At 38.1% G+C, this 20,430-nt stretch overlaps 1 protein-coding gene across 11 annotated transcripts in view; it reads right to left on the bottom strand.

Annotated features, from left to right (window-relative positions):
* EYA4 (EYA transcriptional coactivator and phosphatase 4) overlaps positions 1–17,954 on the bottom strand; it is a 50,135-nt gene extending 32,181 nt beyond the window's left edge. For 2 of the 11 annotated variants that reach the window (XM_075148100.1, XM_075148103.1), the window contains exons 1-8: positions 17,834–17,954; positions 16,577–16,645; positions 11,255–11,347; positions 5,323–5,389; positions 3,243–3,385; positions 2,962–3,105; positions 1,887–1,966; positions 1,327–1,507 (exon numbers count right to left, since the gene is read on the bottom strand). In XM_075148100.1, coding sequence (XP_075004201.1) covers positions 1,327–1,507; positions 1,887–1,966; positions 2,962–3,105; positions 3,243–3,385; positions 5,323–5,389; positions 11,255–11,347; positions 16,577–16,645; positions 17,834–17,954 — 898 coding nt within the window. Of the gene's footprint in view, positions 1–1,326; positions 1,508–1,886; positions 1,967–2,961; positions 3,106–3,242; positions 3,386–4,421; positions 4,425–5,322; positions 5,390–11,254; positions 11,348–16,576; positions 16,646–17,833 lie in introns of those variants that run through there. The other 9 variants (XM_075148105.1, XM_075148104.1, XM_075148108.1 and 6 more) reach the window with 7 other exon arrangements.
* Between the last annotated feature and the right edge of the window lie 2,476 nt (positions 17,955–20,430).

Raw genomic sequence — 20,430 nt, 5'->3', positions numbered from 1 at the left:
ACATTTCCCCCCTATTCAGAGCCTAATCCAAAACCCGCTTTGTTAGTCTTTTTAGAAGTGCTCAGTCTGTGGGTAAGGCAGATACTACCCATGTTGCATGAGTGAAGCCAGTGTCCCAGGAAGAGATTGCTCTAAGAGCGCTGAGCCAGGCGGCTGGCAATTGATAACCTCTCCCATAGATGCTCTTCACAGACTTAGTAGGCTACTTAGGTTATGAATATATGACATAATATTGTGCCAGATCTTTAAGAACTTCTTATATAATAGAAACAATACAGGAAAGTGAGCATGAAAAAGCAGGCTCTGTTCACCCAGTAAGGATACCACACTTGTCTGACTGTGGCTGTGAATTCCTAAACTAGCCCACGAAGATCTTCATAGCTCTGCACTATACTATGCACAATTTCAAATATATAATTTTAACTTATCTTTACTTTAGTCCCATTTAGATTAAATGGGGGAAAATAAATTGGTGAGATGTTCAGGAACTTAGAAATCTAACATGAAAAAAAAAGAAGAAATCCGTATTAACATTTGTGTTTGCAGAACACATAGAATGGAGCAGGTAAATGACTGTGAACTGGGTTGTAACGATAATGAGAAAAAATGAAGAGCTGCCATTACGCAGCAGCGGTGCCCTAGGAATACCCCTGCGTAACAAAATACTGCGTGGAGGTGGATGTGCACAAGGGGGCAGAGTTGGGCAGGCAAAGCGAGTCTCCTGATGCCTCCTGAGAACTTTCTTTTTGCAAGTTCAACTACTTCAGTGCTATTTCATTAAAAAGACTTGTGCTAATAACCGATCGCTCTATTCTTAGTTACCTAAATTTGTGAATTAGCAAGCACGGCTTGTATACATTTGAATAAAGCCCACATACTCTTGCTATCATGATTGGGGCATAATTAAATGAACAACAGTATCTTGTTTCAAATTCTTTACAGCAATACATCAGAACATATAGGTGGATACAGGAATGTTCCACTGTCAGTAATAGGAGAGCTCAGTGAATTTTTATTTCAAAATTCGCTAAAGGTTTGTTACCGTACGGTTGTTTTTGGTACTAACAGATCCCTACCGGACTGCTGTAACTTTTTTCAGGTCTACTCCTTCCACAGACAATCATCTCAGTCTGCAAAGAGCTTTATTTAGCTAACCAACAAACTAGACAGGTTTCCTAACTAAACAAAGAAAAAGCTTATTTTGGCTGGTTTGCATGATAAAGTTTTCTGGAAGGCATGAGCTTAAAATGTCAATATTCAAACAAGGTGGATGTGGAAATCTTGTCTTTATACAAGTAAAGAATAAAATACAAAAATTGTTTTCACCTGAATGTAGATCTGTACCTGGTTGACTAGTCAGGCCAGGGAGAGAGTCCTGTAACTGGTAGGTTGATGATGATGAAGTGCCATCAGCCGTGTTGTTTGAGGTCATATATGCACCATATGTTGATGCTGAGTAATACTGTGCATATTGATTTTGGCCAAAAGCTGTATATGATGGATAATCCTGAAACAGCAAATGCAGCAGAGTACTTAATTAAGTAGAGTAACGAGTGATTCTTCCATTAAGTATTTCTAAGAGTGCAATCATGTGACTTTTGCAAGAGTTTTGGAGGTTTAGTTTAGTTTTTTTAAAACTTAAGGATATTTAATATTTTTAAATTTAAGGATATTTACTAAAAGACTACAGGGAGGTTGCTGAAGTATTTAAGTGCCAAAAGATGCAGCGAGGCTTCCACTGGGATTTTGATCGCTTTCCACAGAAAATAGCATTGAACCATAGTGAGCCTAATTCAACATAACAGATCTAAATTAAAATAACATGCTATCATTGGAGTTATATAAATCCTTTTGTAACTGATAAACAAAAATGTTAATATTCATACCTGTTGTGAACTACTGAAGTTTGTAGAATTTGAAACAGAATTGTTTGCATAAATAGTGGACGATGGTGTAAAACTAGAACCTAAAATTAAAAAATACAATTAAGTGTGAGAACTTGCTTGTGAATCAAAATAAAATTCTAAATACAATATTCCATGTTAAAATATAGACAAATCGGAGAACAAACAACTTTTATATTCTGTTTAAACAATAACACATTGTAATGAAACTTTAAAAGAAATGAAATGCTACTTCCATGCATACAGGCATACATTCCTTTTCACACCATGCAGGGAAGGTATTGGCAGTAACTCATTACACCGATGGAGAAAGCATTTTTCAATTTATTGCAGTGTCTCACCTCTCCTCAAATATTGTTTTTGTCTTTTGCCTTAATTTCTAAGTTCTAGCACTTTAGTGTATGATCACTTACGAAACAAAAAACTTTTCAAAGAATATTTTAATGATCCAGGTGTTTTTAATCGACCTGTAATGAGTCATGTCCTTGTTTTCAACATGTCAGATGATTCATTGTAATTTGTAATATTTAAAAGATTAACTGTTGTATAAGAAGCTTAAAAATTATCCAAATAAAACAGGTTATCAATGACCAAAGGGTAACAAGTGAATTAATAATTGAATAATAAATGAAAGAATAAATATGAATTAAGGAGAAATTCTAACAAATTATGTTAATCCAAAGAGAAACTAGTATCAAATGATGTCATACTCAGACACACGGGAACAAGGAAAAGTGACTTGTGTACCCTAATAAGCACAATAAATGCTTCCAGTCCTGCCATGTGATTTCACCCCATAAGAAAATGGAGGTGCAAATAGGGACTGCATTGCATGACCCGATCTAAATTAACAGACAACCAAAATTAATACATATATGCATATCAGTACTGGAAAAAAATACTTTGCTTTAAATTTTGGAAGTAAAAGTAGCTGTCAGTGACAAGTGTACTTGCCAGAGCTCACAAAATGAATGGAAAATATATCATAAATGTGAGGGAAGAGGGGGCCATCGGCAGCAGCGGGATGGGATGAGCCCTGACGGTGGTGGCTACTCACCTGGCATCTGATAAGAGTAGGGTGTTTGGCCTGGCTGTGGGGTGGAAAACCCTGGGCTGTAACTGAGGCACCCGCTCTGCAGTGGTGATTGGGTCTGCGAGAGCCCACTTTCTGTCTTGATGCCTGGCAACATTACACCCAAATCTGTATAAGAAATTAATTTTCAACCGATTCTTTAAAATATTTTCTTACAGTTGGGAACATAAAAAAGAAAGCGAAAAACATTCACGTCGACATTGCTCTTACTTCTACGTAAGGTGAAGTAATAAGAGGTCAAATACCGTAAGTGGGTAAGCTGTACGGCTGTCCTGTCTGTGAGTAGGCTGTATAGACCGCTGGTTGCTGCATTCCTGAATACTGGGTTTGTCCGGCATAGGCAGACATTGTTTGAGCTGCTGGTGTAGAAAGAATGTGTGGATAGGGCCTAAATATTAGGAAAAATAGCATTACTGTGGCAACAAATACTTTGTATGTTGATTCAAGCAATAAAGTAAAGAAAAAGGTTTAAAGATGTCCAAAGGCAGTTCATTATTCTGCCAACTGTTCCTCTTCTGGGATTTATTCCATCACCCACTGAAATAAGCTGAAAACCACTCCGGCTCACATTCCCCAGGGCACAGTGAATATTTTGTGCTGTCCCATCACTACAATTTAATTCTCAAGCTACTGTGTCCAGCTCCAGGTGGACTGTGCCACCGCTATACAGCTTTATATGGATTTGACCCCTTTGAGCCAAGATCAGCCTGCTTAAATCAGAAAAGCCCTCATGCTTTTTTAATCCAGTGGAGGGAAACTTGGACTAGAAGACTAAAGGAAATACAGAGGTGAACGTTAAAGCTACTACATTATGTCCTCTGTGTACGGTTCTGCTTCAACAGACATCTAGCCTCTGGCTTCAATGGGAGATGGATCGTGCCCATTGAGAGCAGCATGAAAAATATTGATGGCAATACTTTGGTAACCAGATGGGCTTTAACCATTTGGAAAATATGGGCTAGGAAAATAGAATGGAAATAAAAATGGTCTTTTATTTATAAATACTGGGGTTTTATAGAGAGATTGAATAAAATCAAGTTTAAAATTTTTGCCCTCCAGAGTTACAAAAACACACAGAGAAACATTTGTCTTGGATTGTATTGTAAGTCAAATAAGACTTTATGGACCAAGAGTTGAATAAACACACTCTGCAGAATTACACTAACTGAAACCTGACCATTAAAAGCCATGACTAAATTTCAGATTCTAATTTTTTTTTTAATTTTTTCTTTCTAATTAGTTCCGTACAGTTGGCAGCAGTTACTATCAGAAAAGGATTACTCATTAATTTAGATGCCAGTAAATTATTACAGTAGATTAAAAATTCTATTAAACCTTGTAATGTATTTGGCCAAAAGTATCGGATATAGTTTGCCAAAACCTGTTTTAAGTGGAATAAGGTGGACTGTTCTTAGTTCAGGCACCTACTTTCTGTATCAATAAGTATTGGTTATCATGATATGAATACAAATTTGCTAAAGAAACTTGAAAAAGACTAATCAGCTACAGTTTCAACGTTTTCTCTGTATCAAAGTCACATAGGTAGTTGTATCAAATACACGGAAACAAATAGATGGCATACTGGAATCAAGCACCCTTGTGCACAACACTGATTGTAGGACAAGCAAACCAACAGGCTGCCAACCGCAGCAATTTCATACAATATCTTCGGTGCTTTTTCCTAAAGTTCCCACTCCTGGATTCATGTGATTGCCCAAGAGTCTGTTTTCCTCAAAAAAAAGTGAAAGAAATTTTCTATTCCTAACAACACCCATTGGCTTAAAAATTAAAAAAAATGAGACTAAAAGCTAACCCAATGTATTTGATTTTTAAATCTTATGATACGAGAGAAGGAAGAGGAAAAGGTGGTTCATGACTGTGGAATGTTTGGAAACGTTTGGCAATGCTGGTGCTGGGAGGGTCTGTGCAGGGTTACCCCTCAGTACGCATCTATGCACATGCAATTGTGATTTCTAAATATAAACTGTCTTCTTCAAGATATGTCTATATACGTTGCCAGCACTGTTAAGATGCTGATGTCTGAGGACATAATAGTCTGATTTTTTCCTTCTGTTGTATGCAGATATTCAAAGGTATTTCTTGTGCAGCAATACTGTACTGCAGAGAGCAGGATCTTACTCTGCAGCCATGTGAGGAAAAAGAAGTTGGAGAGAGAGCTATAATGGAGTCAGTACTGAGGCTTAAGTATTTTCCTTTCTCTCTGTTTCTTCTGAACTGATGAACACTTGTTTGCAACAAACCACAGAACTGCCTACAGCCAAGGTCAATTCCCTATAAAAGACTAGAAGAGGTGCAGACACTAACTTGGAGGGATATATCTGCGGAGAGTACTGGTGCGCTGATCTTGGGCTGTAGCCACTACTTGTTATTACTGCAAAACAGAAAACAAGAGTACAGTTAGAAACATCACGAGACCCATACAGCCAAACAGTCTGAATACTAATGCAGCAACATTAGCAGAGAAACTCATTGAAATGGACAGCTTTTCAACAAAGTAGATGTCACCTGAACTGCAACACCTTAACACAAAAATTAAAAAACTCCCAAATCATTCATTGTGTACAGAACTCTCTAGCTGGTGTGGGTATGTCACGCTTTTTCAGCTTGACTGGCATGTTTCTGAATGCATTGCACAGGCAATTTCATACATAATCTGATCCACAACCATAGATCTTTCAAATTTGCAAGTTGTATTAAAATTAGTAGTTAAAAAGAATGTTGTGATTTAACACATGGTATTGCACGGGATTGAAATAACATACACATACTTTTAAGTCTCACATTAACAAGTTTAATTTTAATACTGGGTAGGAAATATATGTTTTATATGGGTGTGGTTAATTTTAGTCAGCTTAGGTGATGGAAGATACTGATTGACAACTGGAAAACTAATACCATTCCCTATCAACAGGCCGACTAGAACATAGCCACAAATAACAATATTTTTATTTCAAAAGTAAGCATAAACAGTCCTGTCCAGTAGCCATCAAAATTGCGTATGTCTATACTATTCACAGCTGCATTTGGCCAAGAAAGCTAACAGAACAATAGTCATATCCCATTAAAATTTCATTCAGAAGCGGTGCTCACACTGGATTAATTCCAAGTGTTTGGAAGTTTCTCTTTCCTTTAGCCATCTGTCTTGACTAAGACAGATGTATTCCAAATATATGTACTCTAAAGTGTTGAACCAATCCCTTCAGAGCAAATCCATACTGGGCAAACATACAGAGTGTCTTTATTAGGCCATCTGCTGTTCATTCACTTTTCAAAAGATTAAAGTAGTACACAACGAAGCACTGGAATTTCTTTAGTCTAATCAATCATAGTTGTACTTCAAAGTGTACCCTCTTCCTGAGTTGTTCGTAATGGTAGCAGAAATGAACTTTCAGAATTATACAAGTGACAAATAGGTTTAGGTTCTAACTATTTTATGAAACATGATGTACATCCAGGCCTAATTAACGTCTTTGAGATCTACTGCTTTGAACGTATGCAGAACTTCATATTTTTAAAGCTAGTTTAAATGCGTTTAGAACATGAAGGACTTAAAAGGAAAACACAGTAGAAGAAAAACAATTAGCTTCTTTTTCAAATGTGCAGTTGAATACGGCTTGAAAATAAAGAAGAATTGAATAATAACTTTTGGAACATGTGCCACCAGATTTCATAAAAGAGTTGCTGAATGAAAAGACATTGAGAGTTTGTCTGTGCTGGAAGTGTCCTGAATTTAATTTTGTGTGGATATTCTTTTTTTTTTTGAGAATGCCTTTCCGTGGTTTAAGCTCAATCCACAGAGTGATTCACTAGGTGTGCATACAGTTATTCCCAGAGCTAGACAAACCTATAGCTGTATATATCAACATAATCAGTCCATAGAACTCTAAAGGATGCTCTCAGTTATTTAAGGCTTGAAGAGTAATTAGTCTTCCCATAAAGATAAGCAATAGCTAACAGAGTGACCTCGGTGATTCTCAGGGCAAGGAACTTTTGTGCTCCATTATTGACTTATAGGATCTTTTTTGCCTGTACTTCTCCACTTTTCGTCTGATCATTTGCTGGATGACAGCTCACTTGATTAATCAGTTTAGTTAAAGCACATTTACCATTCCACCACATCTGATGTAAACTACAAAAAATGAATGACCGTGCATTTAAATCACTTGAGCTATCAAAACCTAATTTTTTCAGCAAAAACTGTCCTGCCTGCTTTTTTATTCTTTCTGCATAAACCTTATTTTAGCAATTCAGACAAGAATATAAAATACTTTTGGAATGTGTCTGGTTTTAAATTTCCTTTTTTTTTTTTTCCCCTAATTTCCCTGATGATACTACCGTGTGCAGGGAAGAGAGAGAAAAAGAGGCAAGTGCCCCCAAAGTAAATTGTGTACCTTTCAAACTAAAAGGTCTGTTCCTTTCACTCTTTCTCTGGTAGCTTGTTCCATTGATTTGTGCGCTACATTTTAGACTGTGAGATGTTTGAGAAACACAGGCTGTAAGACCTACCATAAGAGAACATGACTGAGCAAAGCCTGTGGACTACGCTTGTATCTCATAGATCAGATTGGTAATTCTAAGGGTTATCAAACTTAAACAACTTTCACTGCTGGATAGCCTCCTAACCCTGAGGACTCTTGGCAATGGAGGAGATGGTGAAGGCAGGTTGTTATGGTTTTTATAATTGCGCCACTTTATATAGCCATTTACGTGAATGGGGCTAAACACTGTTTTATGTTGCTTATATTAAAAAAAAAATCAGAACTGTTTCTTCTTGAAAAACTCAAATATTTCCAAGACGTCACTACTTGAATTAACAGAGGAATGCTCTTCAGGGCAGGTATAAGACCCTTGATTTCTCAAGTCTCACTACAGCGCTGAGGGCATATTCCAGTCCCCACTAACGTTGATTCACGTTAGAGGGGACAAGAAGCTGACAGCCAGCTCTCACCAGTTACTCTGTTAGCCCAACTGGCCAAGGTGGCTGTGAAGAATTTAAATAACCATAAACTGTTCTGATAGCATGTGTTGGGTTCAGTATATTAACACAGGCTGGAATTCTGTATTTTTTTGCTGGAAAATTCTGTGCAAAGAGGTTAAACGGATCTCATTTAAATAACAAATCACAATGTCTACACACAAGGGAACCAAACATAGGTTATACAGCAGTGGCGTTTCCTAACTTCGCCTTTATAGCCTTCAGAAATTGTTTTCTATATCCTTTTTGTGTATAATAAATACTAAGTAAAAAGGATGATGAGAACTTCAAATGTCTCTCTCTCTGCTCCATTAAAATGATAAACAGTTCTCAATTAATCCAGCATTGTAAGCAATATAAACACAAGAATGCATGCACTCACAGTACAGCAGCTGCAGCAAATTCACAGAGTATGAAAATGCTCAGTTCAAGGCTGTTCAGCTCTCCTCATCCTCTGAATACCCACCCCAATGGGAGTCTGCTGCAGGACCACAAAGCTTCAAATCGAGTATACCGATATTAATTACCAACCCTCATTCTTTGAAGAAAAAGGAGGAGGAAGAGGGGTGTGCAACGTGACTCTCCACCCGGCTAACCCTTGCTAAGAGGCACAGTTTCTCCCAGGGGCAGCTCTGCAGGACGGAGGAACCGGAGCCCTGAGCGTGAGCTGCCACATGTGAGCTGCAGCCCGGAGCAGGAGCTTGCCCAATGGCCTGGGCAAGGTCACTGTCGCAACTGTCACTCTGAATTCCGGACATCTATGATGTGCTTTATTTTTCAACTTTCAATCAAAAATTGAGGTTCATGACAGTTACCTGTGAAGCCTAATCTATGTCTTCTACCCTATACCTTGCACAGTCTGTTTGACCATCGCTTCCTGTGTTACAGCTGGTCATTAGGGACAGAGCTGGCTACTTTACACCCCACAGGGCTCATTCAGCCGTCTGCTCAGCGCCAGGACACGTCACGGTTGTGATTGCCCTTGGAGCATGGAAATCAATTTTAATGGGTAGAATATTTGAAGAAGAGGATTTCTGCATGGCAGACTCTCAAATGGGTCTCAGCACAAGGATTTATCTTTTCACCCATGTCTCATTTCATAAAATATTTAATAACATACCTAAATCCCTCCCTACTCAACAAAGGATGCTTGAGTCCTTCTGACCTATGCTTGTATGAGACAGAGTAGGTGATATCCCTGCTAGTGGCCTGTATGCCTAGGCATCCTCATGAAATGAGCTCACAGGTGCTTTTGAAAGCTGCAGGAAAGTACTAGCATTATCACCTTGTCACCGTTGGGAATAACACATACATGTAACTGATTATTAGGAAAAAACCAAACTGTTCGGTGTTGGACTTCGTTATGTATTTTTTTCAGTTGCAGCTGGTTTGTCTGAGATGACATCTTTCTACCAGTCAGTATTTATTGTCTTTGGCAACCCATTGAACTTCCCAAATAACCAGTTAGGTTAAAAAGTCAGAGAAATACTTTTTCGGTGAGTTTTTATTGTTCTTTAGCACTTCTTCCACAAAACTGAGCCAACCAAATTGTCCAATTTGCAAGTACCAGTAAAAGACAAGTGTGAAAGTAATGGATTTACTCTTATGAAAGGCTCAGTGCTTTACCAAGGCAGCTCTGCGTCTCGCTCTGATGATGAAGACTGCACATCACCCAGACAGGCAGACTATTGATTTCCCACTGTGACTGACCATACTCATTTAATACTTGAGTTTGTGGCCTAAACTGAGAATCAGGTTCATATTTCTTTTGAGTATGCAGGTGGCTAACAGACAAAAATTATTGTGTAAGGCTCAAATTCCTGCCTTTTTTTAGAGGCACCGGTTGTTTCCAAATCTCTGAAGTGTAGAGGTCTCAACGCTTCTTTTGAAGTCAGTGGACGCTAACGGGTGAGTGGCACCTGGGGAAATCAAGCTGTTACTTAGCTATCTAAACCTGAACTGGAGGCTGCAATTTTTGGCACCCCTTCATGAAAATGTTGCCTTAGCCATGTTTCACACATGGAATGCAACTCAGATGTCTTAAATACATGGCAGAACCTGCTAAAATTTCACCAACAATGACAAAATCATATATATGGTTGGACATTTTATAATCTGTAATCATTACTAAAGTAATTTTAGGGTAGAGTAACAACAGAGTGAAAAAGAAAAGCTAATTTTTAGCCAAGACTATTAATTTTTTTATGGAACTTGTAAGACTTTAAGTTGTTGGGGTTTCTTTCAATATAATCATAATGAGGACAATGTTTTCATTTTTTCTAATCAGAAATAGTATATGCTTGCTTTACATCTCAAAAAAGACCTTTTCTGCAGGCACCAAATTTGTTACAAATACTTTTCTGAATAACCAACTTTAGGCATTTACTGATGCCTAAAAAACAATTCCAGAAACATAAACTCAATTTTTAAAACATTTTCATTACACAGAAACATTATGATTTCCAAAATATTTTAAATAGGGCTTGACTACCTCAGTCTACCAAAGTAATAGTAGTATCCGTGTGGAGTGGCGATTCCTGGCTTCAGTGACTTTCCTGTCAGGCCACTACTGAATTGGTATTTCAGATGCAAAATTTATTCTCCCCCCTCTCTTTGTTAGTATTATTATTAACAGGATTCAGCTTAATGATTAGAAGGCAGATTATCTCTACTTTTCCACAGTTCATCAACTTTTAATAATTTATAGGAATCTACTTAAAAATTGCTGTTTGGTTGAATTTTTTAAGAAGAAGTAACTGAAACTTATGATTATTTAAAGTAAAATATAGACTTTATTTTCATGGAAATAAAGCAGCTTATGGCAATCTGGTCAGTGTTTAACACACTGCTCATAGGAATAAAAAGATTAGCACTGAAATATAACCCTTAAGATTTTAAACTTTAAAAATTAGAATGGCTGTTACAAATACAATTCCTTTTTTTCTTCCTAAGATCGTACGAGACTAACACCGAGAAAAATCTACAGTACAATAATAACATTATTATTATAAGATTTTTGCATACAGGAATCATCTCAGGCATCATTAAAGCTTCTTTAAGATCATAGCTCATGAAAACTGTAGATTTTCATTTACAAAAATGAAAAAGCTATCATCATTATTATTATTATTTGGTATTAAAATGTTACTTTATCGTAGTTTTTTAAAGATTGCTTCCATGCAGTGAAATGTTCATTAGTGAAGGTTATTAAATGCTCTATTAATGTGCATCTAATAATACGTGATCTTATTATGGCTTTACCTGACCCAGTAAAAGTGTCAAGCGATCCATCTCCAGTTGTTGTTGCTGTTTCACTGCTGTTCATGGGTTCTGTTTTGACTGCAAGAAGAGACACTACATAGAAGAATAAGTAGACATGAGATTTTACTTCTAAATTTATTCTGGAATCTTCATGCCAGTCTCACTAGCAGTAGTCCAGCTAGAACAAGCATGCGGTGCAACAGCTTCAACCTTCGCTCTACCACCGTATTGAGACAATCTACACTTGCTCCGTCTGGAATGGCCATGCATCTACATAACTTTTTATCTGTGCATTCATCTATCTATCGGTTTTAGCAACTGGAATATCTTCTGGGGAGATTTCAGCCTAAATCTAATTGATTCTAACAATTCCCTAAGAGTAGCAGAGAGGAAGGAAACATTAGCTGTCAAGGGATGTAGCACATAACAAAAATAGTTTTGCCTGACAAGTGAAACAATAATAATAATATGGTTTCATGATCGTATAGAAGCAAATGACTTTCACAGTGCCAGCATTCTGCCTTTCCCTTTCCCCTTTTACAGAGTCTGTGGGGGGCTTTTTGAGCTAGGTCACCAGCAAGTAATTTTCCATAAATGAAGAGAGAATTTTAAAAGAAAAAAAAGCAAAAGAACTGGAGTAGGATACAAACAACAGCCACGACAAGTTAGCTTCTAACTCAGAGGTTACCAAACATTTGGCTTCACTCTGAACTCAAATTATTTTTTACGGATCATCATGCACTCTTGCCATCCAAGCTATAACTGAAAGCACCACAGAGGCAATCTAGATTTTATAGTTTAATATGTTACCTGAACAAACCATCTGGCATGGACTTTTGTAATGGAGTTTGGGACTCACCCTTCTAATTGATGTGGTAAGAAAGAGCTTTTATTAGATGTTTGACTGGCAAATGTGGAAACCATCAACATATTATCACAATTGCTTTGTGAAGGTCAGTTAGGGGTGTGTGTGAGCATTTATTACATATATATCAGCAACTTGCTTATAGATACCACAGGCCCGTGCAGAGCGAAGTGGCAATGAGGACCTGCATGGGCCACTACCCTGGTCATATGCCAGGTAGGGAAATTCCAAGGACACAGTCCGGGATTTGTCGAGAAGCCTTTGCTGTGACAGGCAGGCTGGTAGAGCCCCGCCAGCAGGTCTAACATGCCAAGAAAAGGCATTTTTTGCCAGCTAGTTACCTGACGCCTCTGAGGGACATCAGCTAAGCTGACCAAAGCTCTTGTCTGCCAACATCACTGCATCCATGTTTGACTTCACTGGCGATAGTAAGGGGAGGGGGGAAGTTTCATGTTCTGAGCTGGCAACGTATTATAAACTATGGCTCAGATTCAAGTCACGTAACTTAAGCATATAAATCAGGTGTATACTAATCTCCCTTTATGTCCACTTGAGAAAGAGGCGATTCAGTCCAAATACAACCTGAGCTGCCCTCAAGTTCACCATCCCTCTTACAGTCTGTAGACAAAAAAGTAGTGGGTGAGCTAAATAAAGGATTTGGTTTTCTCATGGGAGAACACCACCTACAGAACCATACTGCTCTTCCTCCTTGTGTCTGTGAGCACAACGAGGAGCTCACCGGGAACTGCAGAGCTATCAATACAGCCGCCTGCGATGGGCCCTGCGTCAGTCACCCCTCCTACGGTATCACACCCGATTTCCAGTCACACTGCTTAAGGGATCTTACTGCAGTAAGTCAGATGGGATGCTGCAGATGTCTACAATTGCACAAGTGACCTACGCTGAATTCAAAGGGACACCTGTCAAGTAGGGAGCACTTGAGACATCGGGATGTATTTGTCTCTGTGACAGGGAGGGTGCCCTGCAGGGTCGCCGGTGCCCCAGCGCTAAGGAAACCAAGCAGCACTTTCTTACACAAGTTATGCGGTTGTACCTTTCCCTTTACTGTGCGAGATTAAAAAATATTTGAATGTGTGCCTTTTAAATGTAGACTTCTTTTCATTATTGTTTCTCTTTAATAAAACTGCCCCACCCATATATTCTCCCTGCAAGCAGCAGGATATTAATTCAATATGAAATCATCAGGGAAGAATTTTAGCCACATTTTTTCAAGCTGCTGTGTACTCCTTGTCATTTTGCAGGCTATTATCTTCTGATTCAAAAAAAAAGCGGTGACAAAAATTATACAAAATGAACAAAGTAATTCATAAGAGTAATCAACCATCCCCATTTCTCTATATAAATGAGGAAGATGTGATTTTATTTTCATCAGATCAATAAAATATACATCAAGAAAAAGCTTAAGGGTCATTTGTCACAAAACAATTGCTTCCACTGAGCCTTGGGCCTCTCAGCCATGCGGAACATGTATTGTTGCCCGAAGCATGAAAAGTAACTAAATTGTTTTTCTGCTTACTATATACAGATGTCTGCATGTACTTCAGTAGGAGAATGAAAAATCATACTAAGTTGGAAAGACTTGTATTTTCCCCTCTGAAGATCTTTGGTCATATTTTACTTATAAGATGACTGTCTTTTCTCTGCAGAGTATGGACATTTACCTACATGAAAAAACCTACTTTTTAGTACCTTTATCTGTTTCTATTCAAGACGGTATTCCACTATTGCCCATACCAAGCTACAAACCTATGTTCAGTATTGCATCCGGCAAGACACTCCAGTATGTGCCTAACTGTTTTATTTAACAAAAACTTCAGTAATGAATTGAAATGTTTACTTTAGAGTTGTGTCTAGTTCTGGTTAATGCCAGCTGCAGTGCGCTTCCATCAGCACCACTAGTCACCATCTTTTTCTCTCCCTGTCAAGCAGAAAAGGATCTAAACCAAAAGAAACTCTCTCGTGTACTTAACTTGAGGAAAAACATCATATTGGCACTGTGTTTTGTTGAAAAATACACGTAGAGAGTATTTTTATATGTGCTTGATTTTAAACAGTTCTACTTCGTTACATTCTGATTTTATCACAGTAAGGAATTCATCAAGGTCTTTCTTCAGTATAGCTAGACATTTGGACTATTACCTTTCTTTCTTTATGATGTTGCATATCATTAAACCAAGAAGGGAAAAAGCACAAAGCTAACTAAAAAAAAAAAGAATTCTAACATCAGATCAAAAACCCAGGAACATTTAAAGCTGAAATCAAAATAAAAGCTGACACCAATTAAAAACACAGAATCATCCCTACTTTTCCCACATGCGAGATAAAGCGTGGTTCTGATACTACTATGGCAACTGCTCTAGACATAATGCAAAGACTAAGAGTTTGAACCAGCATTTTGGATGAATATTTTGAAGTCTATACATTTAATATTCTATTTTTTAAAGTGTGGATTAGTTTGGTTTTTTTTTTTACATATTGAAAGAGTAAACATGACATGAAAAGCAATCTCAAGCTGGAAATACATTTGAGTGTTGCTACCAGTGAGGACTGCACATGCTAACAGAGCAGAGCCACCACGATGGGCAGGGGCTGGGGCATATGATGTACAGGGACAGACAGAAGAAGCTGGGCTTCTCTCAGCTGGGAACAGAAGGCTGAGGGGAGAGCTAATTGCTGCCTGCAGCTATCTAATGGGAAGATGCAAAGAACAAAGGCCCACTCTTCTCAAAAGGTGCCCCGTGAAATGACAGGAGGCAACAGACACAAGCTGCAGCAAGGAAAAAATCCAATTAGATGTAAGAGGAAAATTCTTTGCCGTGAGAGTAGTCAGGCCCTGGGACAGGTGCCCAGAGAGGCTGTGGCACCTCCACCTTGGAGATATTCAACACTCAACTAGATGCTGCCTTGAGCAACATGATATAACAGCAAAGCTGGCCTGCTCTGAGCAGGGGTTGGCCCAGCTGACCTCCAGGGATCCCTTCCAAAATTAATTACTACAAAGCAAACTCAGAATACAACTCCCAACAGGCAACAGCTCCACAACATAAGTTCTTCACTTGATGAAAGGACTTAGCAGACCAACATGACTATTACTCTGCCGACTTCTTTTTTTCCCTAAAGAACCTCTTAAGTTAAGGACTGAAAATGAACACAGAGTTTTAGGGGCAAGAGATGCTACTACTACGCATGAAGCAGGACAAGCAAGTACAATAGCTATTAGAGCAAACAAGTCTGACTGAAAGCTCACATAAAACAATAAACCACACAGCTTGTCATAGGAATGATTTTCCTCTTTCTTTTAGCAAGCCTTAAGGGTTTTCCCAGGAATATGCTCAACTAGAAGCACAGATCTAAACGTTCTACTGCCTATGGAAAATCAGATTTAATGCAAGTAATGCAAGGACTTTCACATTACATTTCCTCAATACTGATAATCAGTACTTAAATTATTACCTTCCACATTTATCTGAACATGCTGAACAGTTAACTGAGGTGACAGACTAAGTTAGCTCAGTCCTTCCTTAAACTTAAATTCTTGTAACTGAGCAGGAGCATTCACATGGAATCAGTTATTCTCGTGCAAACGATCTTTTTGCTCAAGTCTGAACTTTTTTGGGGGTGAATTCTCTCTGGATATGAGGCTTACAAATGGCAAGCTAATTCTGAAGTTTTTTTTAAAATGAAACTCTTTGATCTCTTCCTAACTTTAGCCCAAACCTGCACAACTTAAGCACCTGTGTAATGGCTTGTAGAGAGTCATGGTGACGCATGTTTACACCTATGATTAATCCCATATGTACTGCAACAGTGTCACATATATGTAATTATTATTAATCATTATAACTCATAACAATCAATAACACATGAGAGGGAACTCATAAATGAAAACAACAGCTTGGAAAATTTGGCTGAATGTTTGTAAAGTGGCAAGTTACATGCAGTAGCACACTAGACACAAGCTTTAATTAATAATGAATTAGTAGGAGTAGTAACAATAATGTCAACCTTGATTTGTGCTCAGGTAATCATGCAATGTTGCACCTAAAAATAAAAGAAAAACAAATGGGCATTCTGTGGAAAATCCATTGGTCTGACTTTCAGCAATGCTGGCAGTTCCCAGCAATGTTGATCACCACGGGGCTCTCCCAGTCTCTTAGAGCATGTAGACAGTTAAGCTAATTTTAAGTGGGTTAAATTCTCCTTGCTCACCAAATGACTTTCAAAGTCTGGCAAGATAACTATTTATTGCAACTTCCTACCAGTTTTCTGGCTGTGGGACAGGCCTCTGAGAAGGGGTGGAGAAAAAGGGTGGGGAGGAACCCCATGAAAATGCTCAAACCGCATAACAAAAGAACAGAGCAAACCAAGAGAGGTGTTACACAGCAGTCTCGGAGACACACCACCACACACATGCACTGTACCAGGGTCTCTCATACTCGTTGCAGAAGAGGGAGTACTGCAATTCAGCAACCAGTCTGCAGTATTTAACACAGTCATGTTGTCTCCTGAGAACAGGAATGGTATAACGGTTCATTGTCCCAATGTCTGTTCAGGGTACGTGAATAGCCTTCAAGGCAAGTCAGTGTTTTTGCACTTTGAGCCAAGTCTTTTAAGTGCACTGTATTGCTTTTATGAGTATTATTTTAACCGGTTTATTTATGCAAGTATAATATAGAGGCATCTAGTTATTAGTGTTCTTTAATGGTATGCTTGAAGTTTTCCCTTCTCTTTATGCCGGAATAAAGATTCTATTTAAAAATATAAATAGGTTGAACCTTAATGGTTAGCCCTTCTCTGCAGAGCTCTGTTACCCTCACATGCACATACATTTTTTATTGACATTGATGGATATGGTTTTTTTAAATAGGGATAAGTGAATAAAATGCTTTACATTGTGGCCAGAAAGAACAAACTAAAAAAATTTTCTTGCTGCCAACTGTTAAAATAGACAGCAACGTATAATCTCCAAAAAAGAGGGCTGAAACTCTAGCTTGACTTGTATCCATGGTGTCACTCTCATGGACACTAATGGGAACAGGGCTCCATCTCAGAATGTGGTACCCTGCCTCCCACTGATCCAATTCGGCTATGGCAGAATCTATTATCTGAAAGCACTGGAACATCTGTGTTGTAGCTGCGTGGTTGTGCTGTCCCTGCAGTAATAGATACAGCAGTAATAACCAATTACTTTTGAGGAAAATCTAAAAATCTCTTTATGACAAACTTTCATTACCTGCCAAGAAATGGAATTAGCATGTTCATCATGTAAAAAAATTACCTAAGCCTAATTTTGATGCACTTCTTTTGACAGAGATTTTAAATTAACCTAAATGTGTGTAGCTCAGAATACAAGAGTAAATTATTACTCAGCAATGAAGCATGACGCAAAAAATACAATCTATTCCAAGTTACCAACAGGTATAACCAAACCTTTAACACTTTGTTCAAATCAACCATTCCAAGATTTTCCGTGGTTCACCTTTGCACAGTTCTGCCTCTTACTTCAATTGGTGCAAATCGAAGAAGTGCTGTTGGAATTAGTAGATTTACACTAATGGTATGACTGCCATTTTTTCGTAATTCTTTCTGGGCTTATAAATGGGTTCATGCTCGTCCTTGAAATTATGTTAAAAAATGTATATGACTAAAAACTAGCCAAAACTTTCTATGTGCCATCAGTGTCTTATACTTACCTCCTGTTCCATTTGTTGTAACTGATGTGCTACTGAGATTAGGTTTATCCAGTTTGGAACTACCCGGCGCATCACTACTTCCAACAAGATTATGAGGACTGGCTAGATCTTGCATTTCCATAGACCTGTTAAAGAAGAAGGTGACAGTATTTAAATGCAATGTGATATTATCTATAATATGCTTTTTCTGTAACAACTTTTTTTACGTGGAGAGTTTGTAATGCAACCAGATTAACAAATCAATACAGGTTCCTTTAAGGTCGTCTTCGCTTTTTACCACACCTAAGAAAGTAGCTAATAATTTGATGTGAACAGCAACAAGGCCAGTATTTTTCACTTTTCCATTAGGTATTATGAAGTAAATGACACAGGCTTATGAAACTGCTCAAAGAGCTTGTAAAAGATGTGCATGAGGGAGTGCATATATATGGATGGACAGATGGAGGGATAAATGGACAAATGCACATATATAGGTATTTCTTAGAAGAAAACAGAGAAATGAGTGAAAAGTCAGTCATTACACAAAAAGTCAGAATAGGAACTTCTGCCTCCCACTATCTGTATTCCAACAACCATAGTCATTGCATCCACACTAAATCATAGGAACAGACCATACAGGTGAATGAACAGAACTTTCATGTACATCTGGAAGATTCTTCACTCTTACAAATGCATATATTCTTAGTAGCTCACTCGATACTTTTTTTCTTCTGAGTCATTTCTAGGAAACTTGTAAAATTTCAACTGGATTTAGACCGCAATGGATTTCAGCATCACAGTTATACTGGGGGACTGTGGATGGCTTTCATTCAGTGACAACAGATCTGCCTTTCTCAGGCAAAGCAGACAAAGCAGACAAGGAGCATTTCTTGTTAGACCGGCAATTGCAATCCAACTTGCAGTGTGTGCTTGCCTTTTCCTTGCTTCATTTATAAATTAATTACACAGATTTTTTCCCCAAAGAAACATTTTTGCTATGTATAAGCAAAGTTGCCAGCCCATCTGTGACTGGAGAACCATTTACCATATGTATACTACAAAGGCCAACAGAAAGATTGTCTTACAGAGCTGTAAAAGCCCAATTGCATTGTAGAAGACTGAAATGGCTAGGAAAGAGATGAACAGTTGGGATAGTTCAGTAAGAATAACCGCTCCTGTATATTGATATTCTGGGCAGAAAGAGCAGCGGCAAATTGTTAAGGCAACACCCAGTAACTTAAATATTTATTTCAAGTTTCACTTTGAAATTGTCTACCTTCTGTGCTCCACACATCCTCCTCTGGGGGAAAACAAACAAACAAACAAACAAAAACCTACCATCTTTCCATCAAATATGGGTCTGCTGTCTGAATCTATTTTTCTTCTCCAAGATAAGGAAAAGAAAAAAAAACACAGAACAAAATTGTCTCCCATTTTGTGCCCCTAATTCCATTGATCTCCTAGATGCTTTAGCTTGCCTCTCGTTTAACCCAAGACACAGATTTAGAGCTCTCCTGTCTTGAGTATCTTCCAGGAAATGTAGGAAATACTACATCTCAACTGGGAAAATGCACCAAGGCCTTACCTAAAGGCACATGAAGCCCCGGCAAAGAATCTCATTTACTCCAGTAAATGCTTGAATCAAGCCTGGGATGCACCAATACTCCACTGGCAGAGCAGCCTCCCAGCAGCAGTCTGGATGAGCAGGGGAAAACTGATATTGCAGCAGGTCATGTATCAGCAGGTAACAATTTTATAGCCATATTCAAGGAAATGCAAAGGCATAAACTGAGATTTGAACTGCCTTGACCCGGATTTCTTCATCTAATTGTATATACTTTTCTACACATCTGTCAGCAGTGCATTATATTTATTGTCTACTGGAAATGTGATCAGTGTTAGATGAAATAAAATGAACCCAAGTGGTTTACTAGTCCGTTGGTTTCTGTTTAGTAGTTTCTGTACAAGGATGGCAGCTAAAGGTTAAAAAAAGTCTGTGAGTTTCCATCTTGTATGTATTTAAGGAAGCAGGAGAAGGCTACACAAAATAAACAATGTGTGTTTCATTGCATATACAGTGTAATACTCCCCACGTGTTCACTTAGCAGTTTAAGTGTCATGATTTCCTGTTCAAGTATGATCAGCCCAGAGATACCTAATAGGCAGTTCCAGCTTAGAAAGTTCACACATGCTTTTTTTCTTGTTTAGCATGAAAATTACAATAATTTCTTTCCAGACAGGCATATATCATGACCACAGATGCAAATGTTTCAGCAATATTTCATAAGCAAAATCATTGATTTACCTAGCTAATATATTTAGCAAGTATCCATCTCAAGCACTTTTCACACTCAAATGAATCAGATTTTCTTAATCAAATCAGACTTTCTTAATCAGAAAACTAAGTCCACTGACTTTCATTTGCTTGGCAAAGAATGTAAACAGTCAGACTTTGTAAAAGGAGTAGGTTTTGTTCCATACTAGTATGAAACCTTTTGTGCAGAAAGTATTTTATTTGCCTTACATTTGTTTTCTATAGCAAACGGCATCCCAGTCCACAGACACGGCAAGTTAATTAACTAATACTATTTTAAAAGCAGTGTATTTACAAATAGACA

This window comes from Calonectris borealis, chromosome 3 (genome assembly GCF_964195595.1).
Source record: "Calonectris borealis chromosome 3, bCalBor7.hap1.2, whole genome shotgun sequence".
Taxonomy (NCBI): Eukaryota; Metazoa; Chordata; class Aves; order Procellariiformes; family Procellariidae; genus Calonectris; species Calonectris borealis.
The sequence above is the reverse complement of the archived record's forward strand: the minus strand, read 5'-3'. Positions and strand labels throughout refer to the sequence as shown.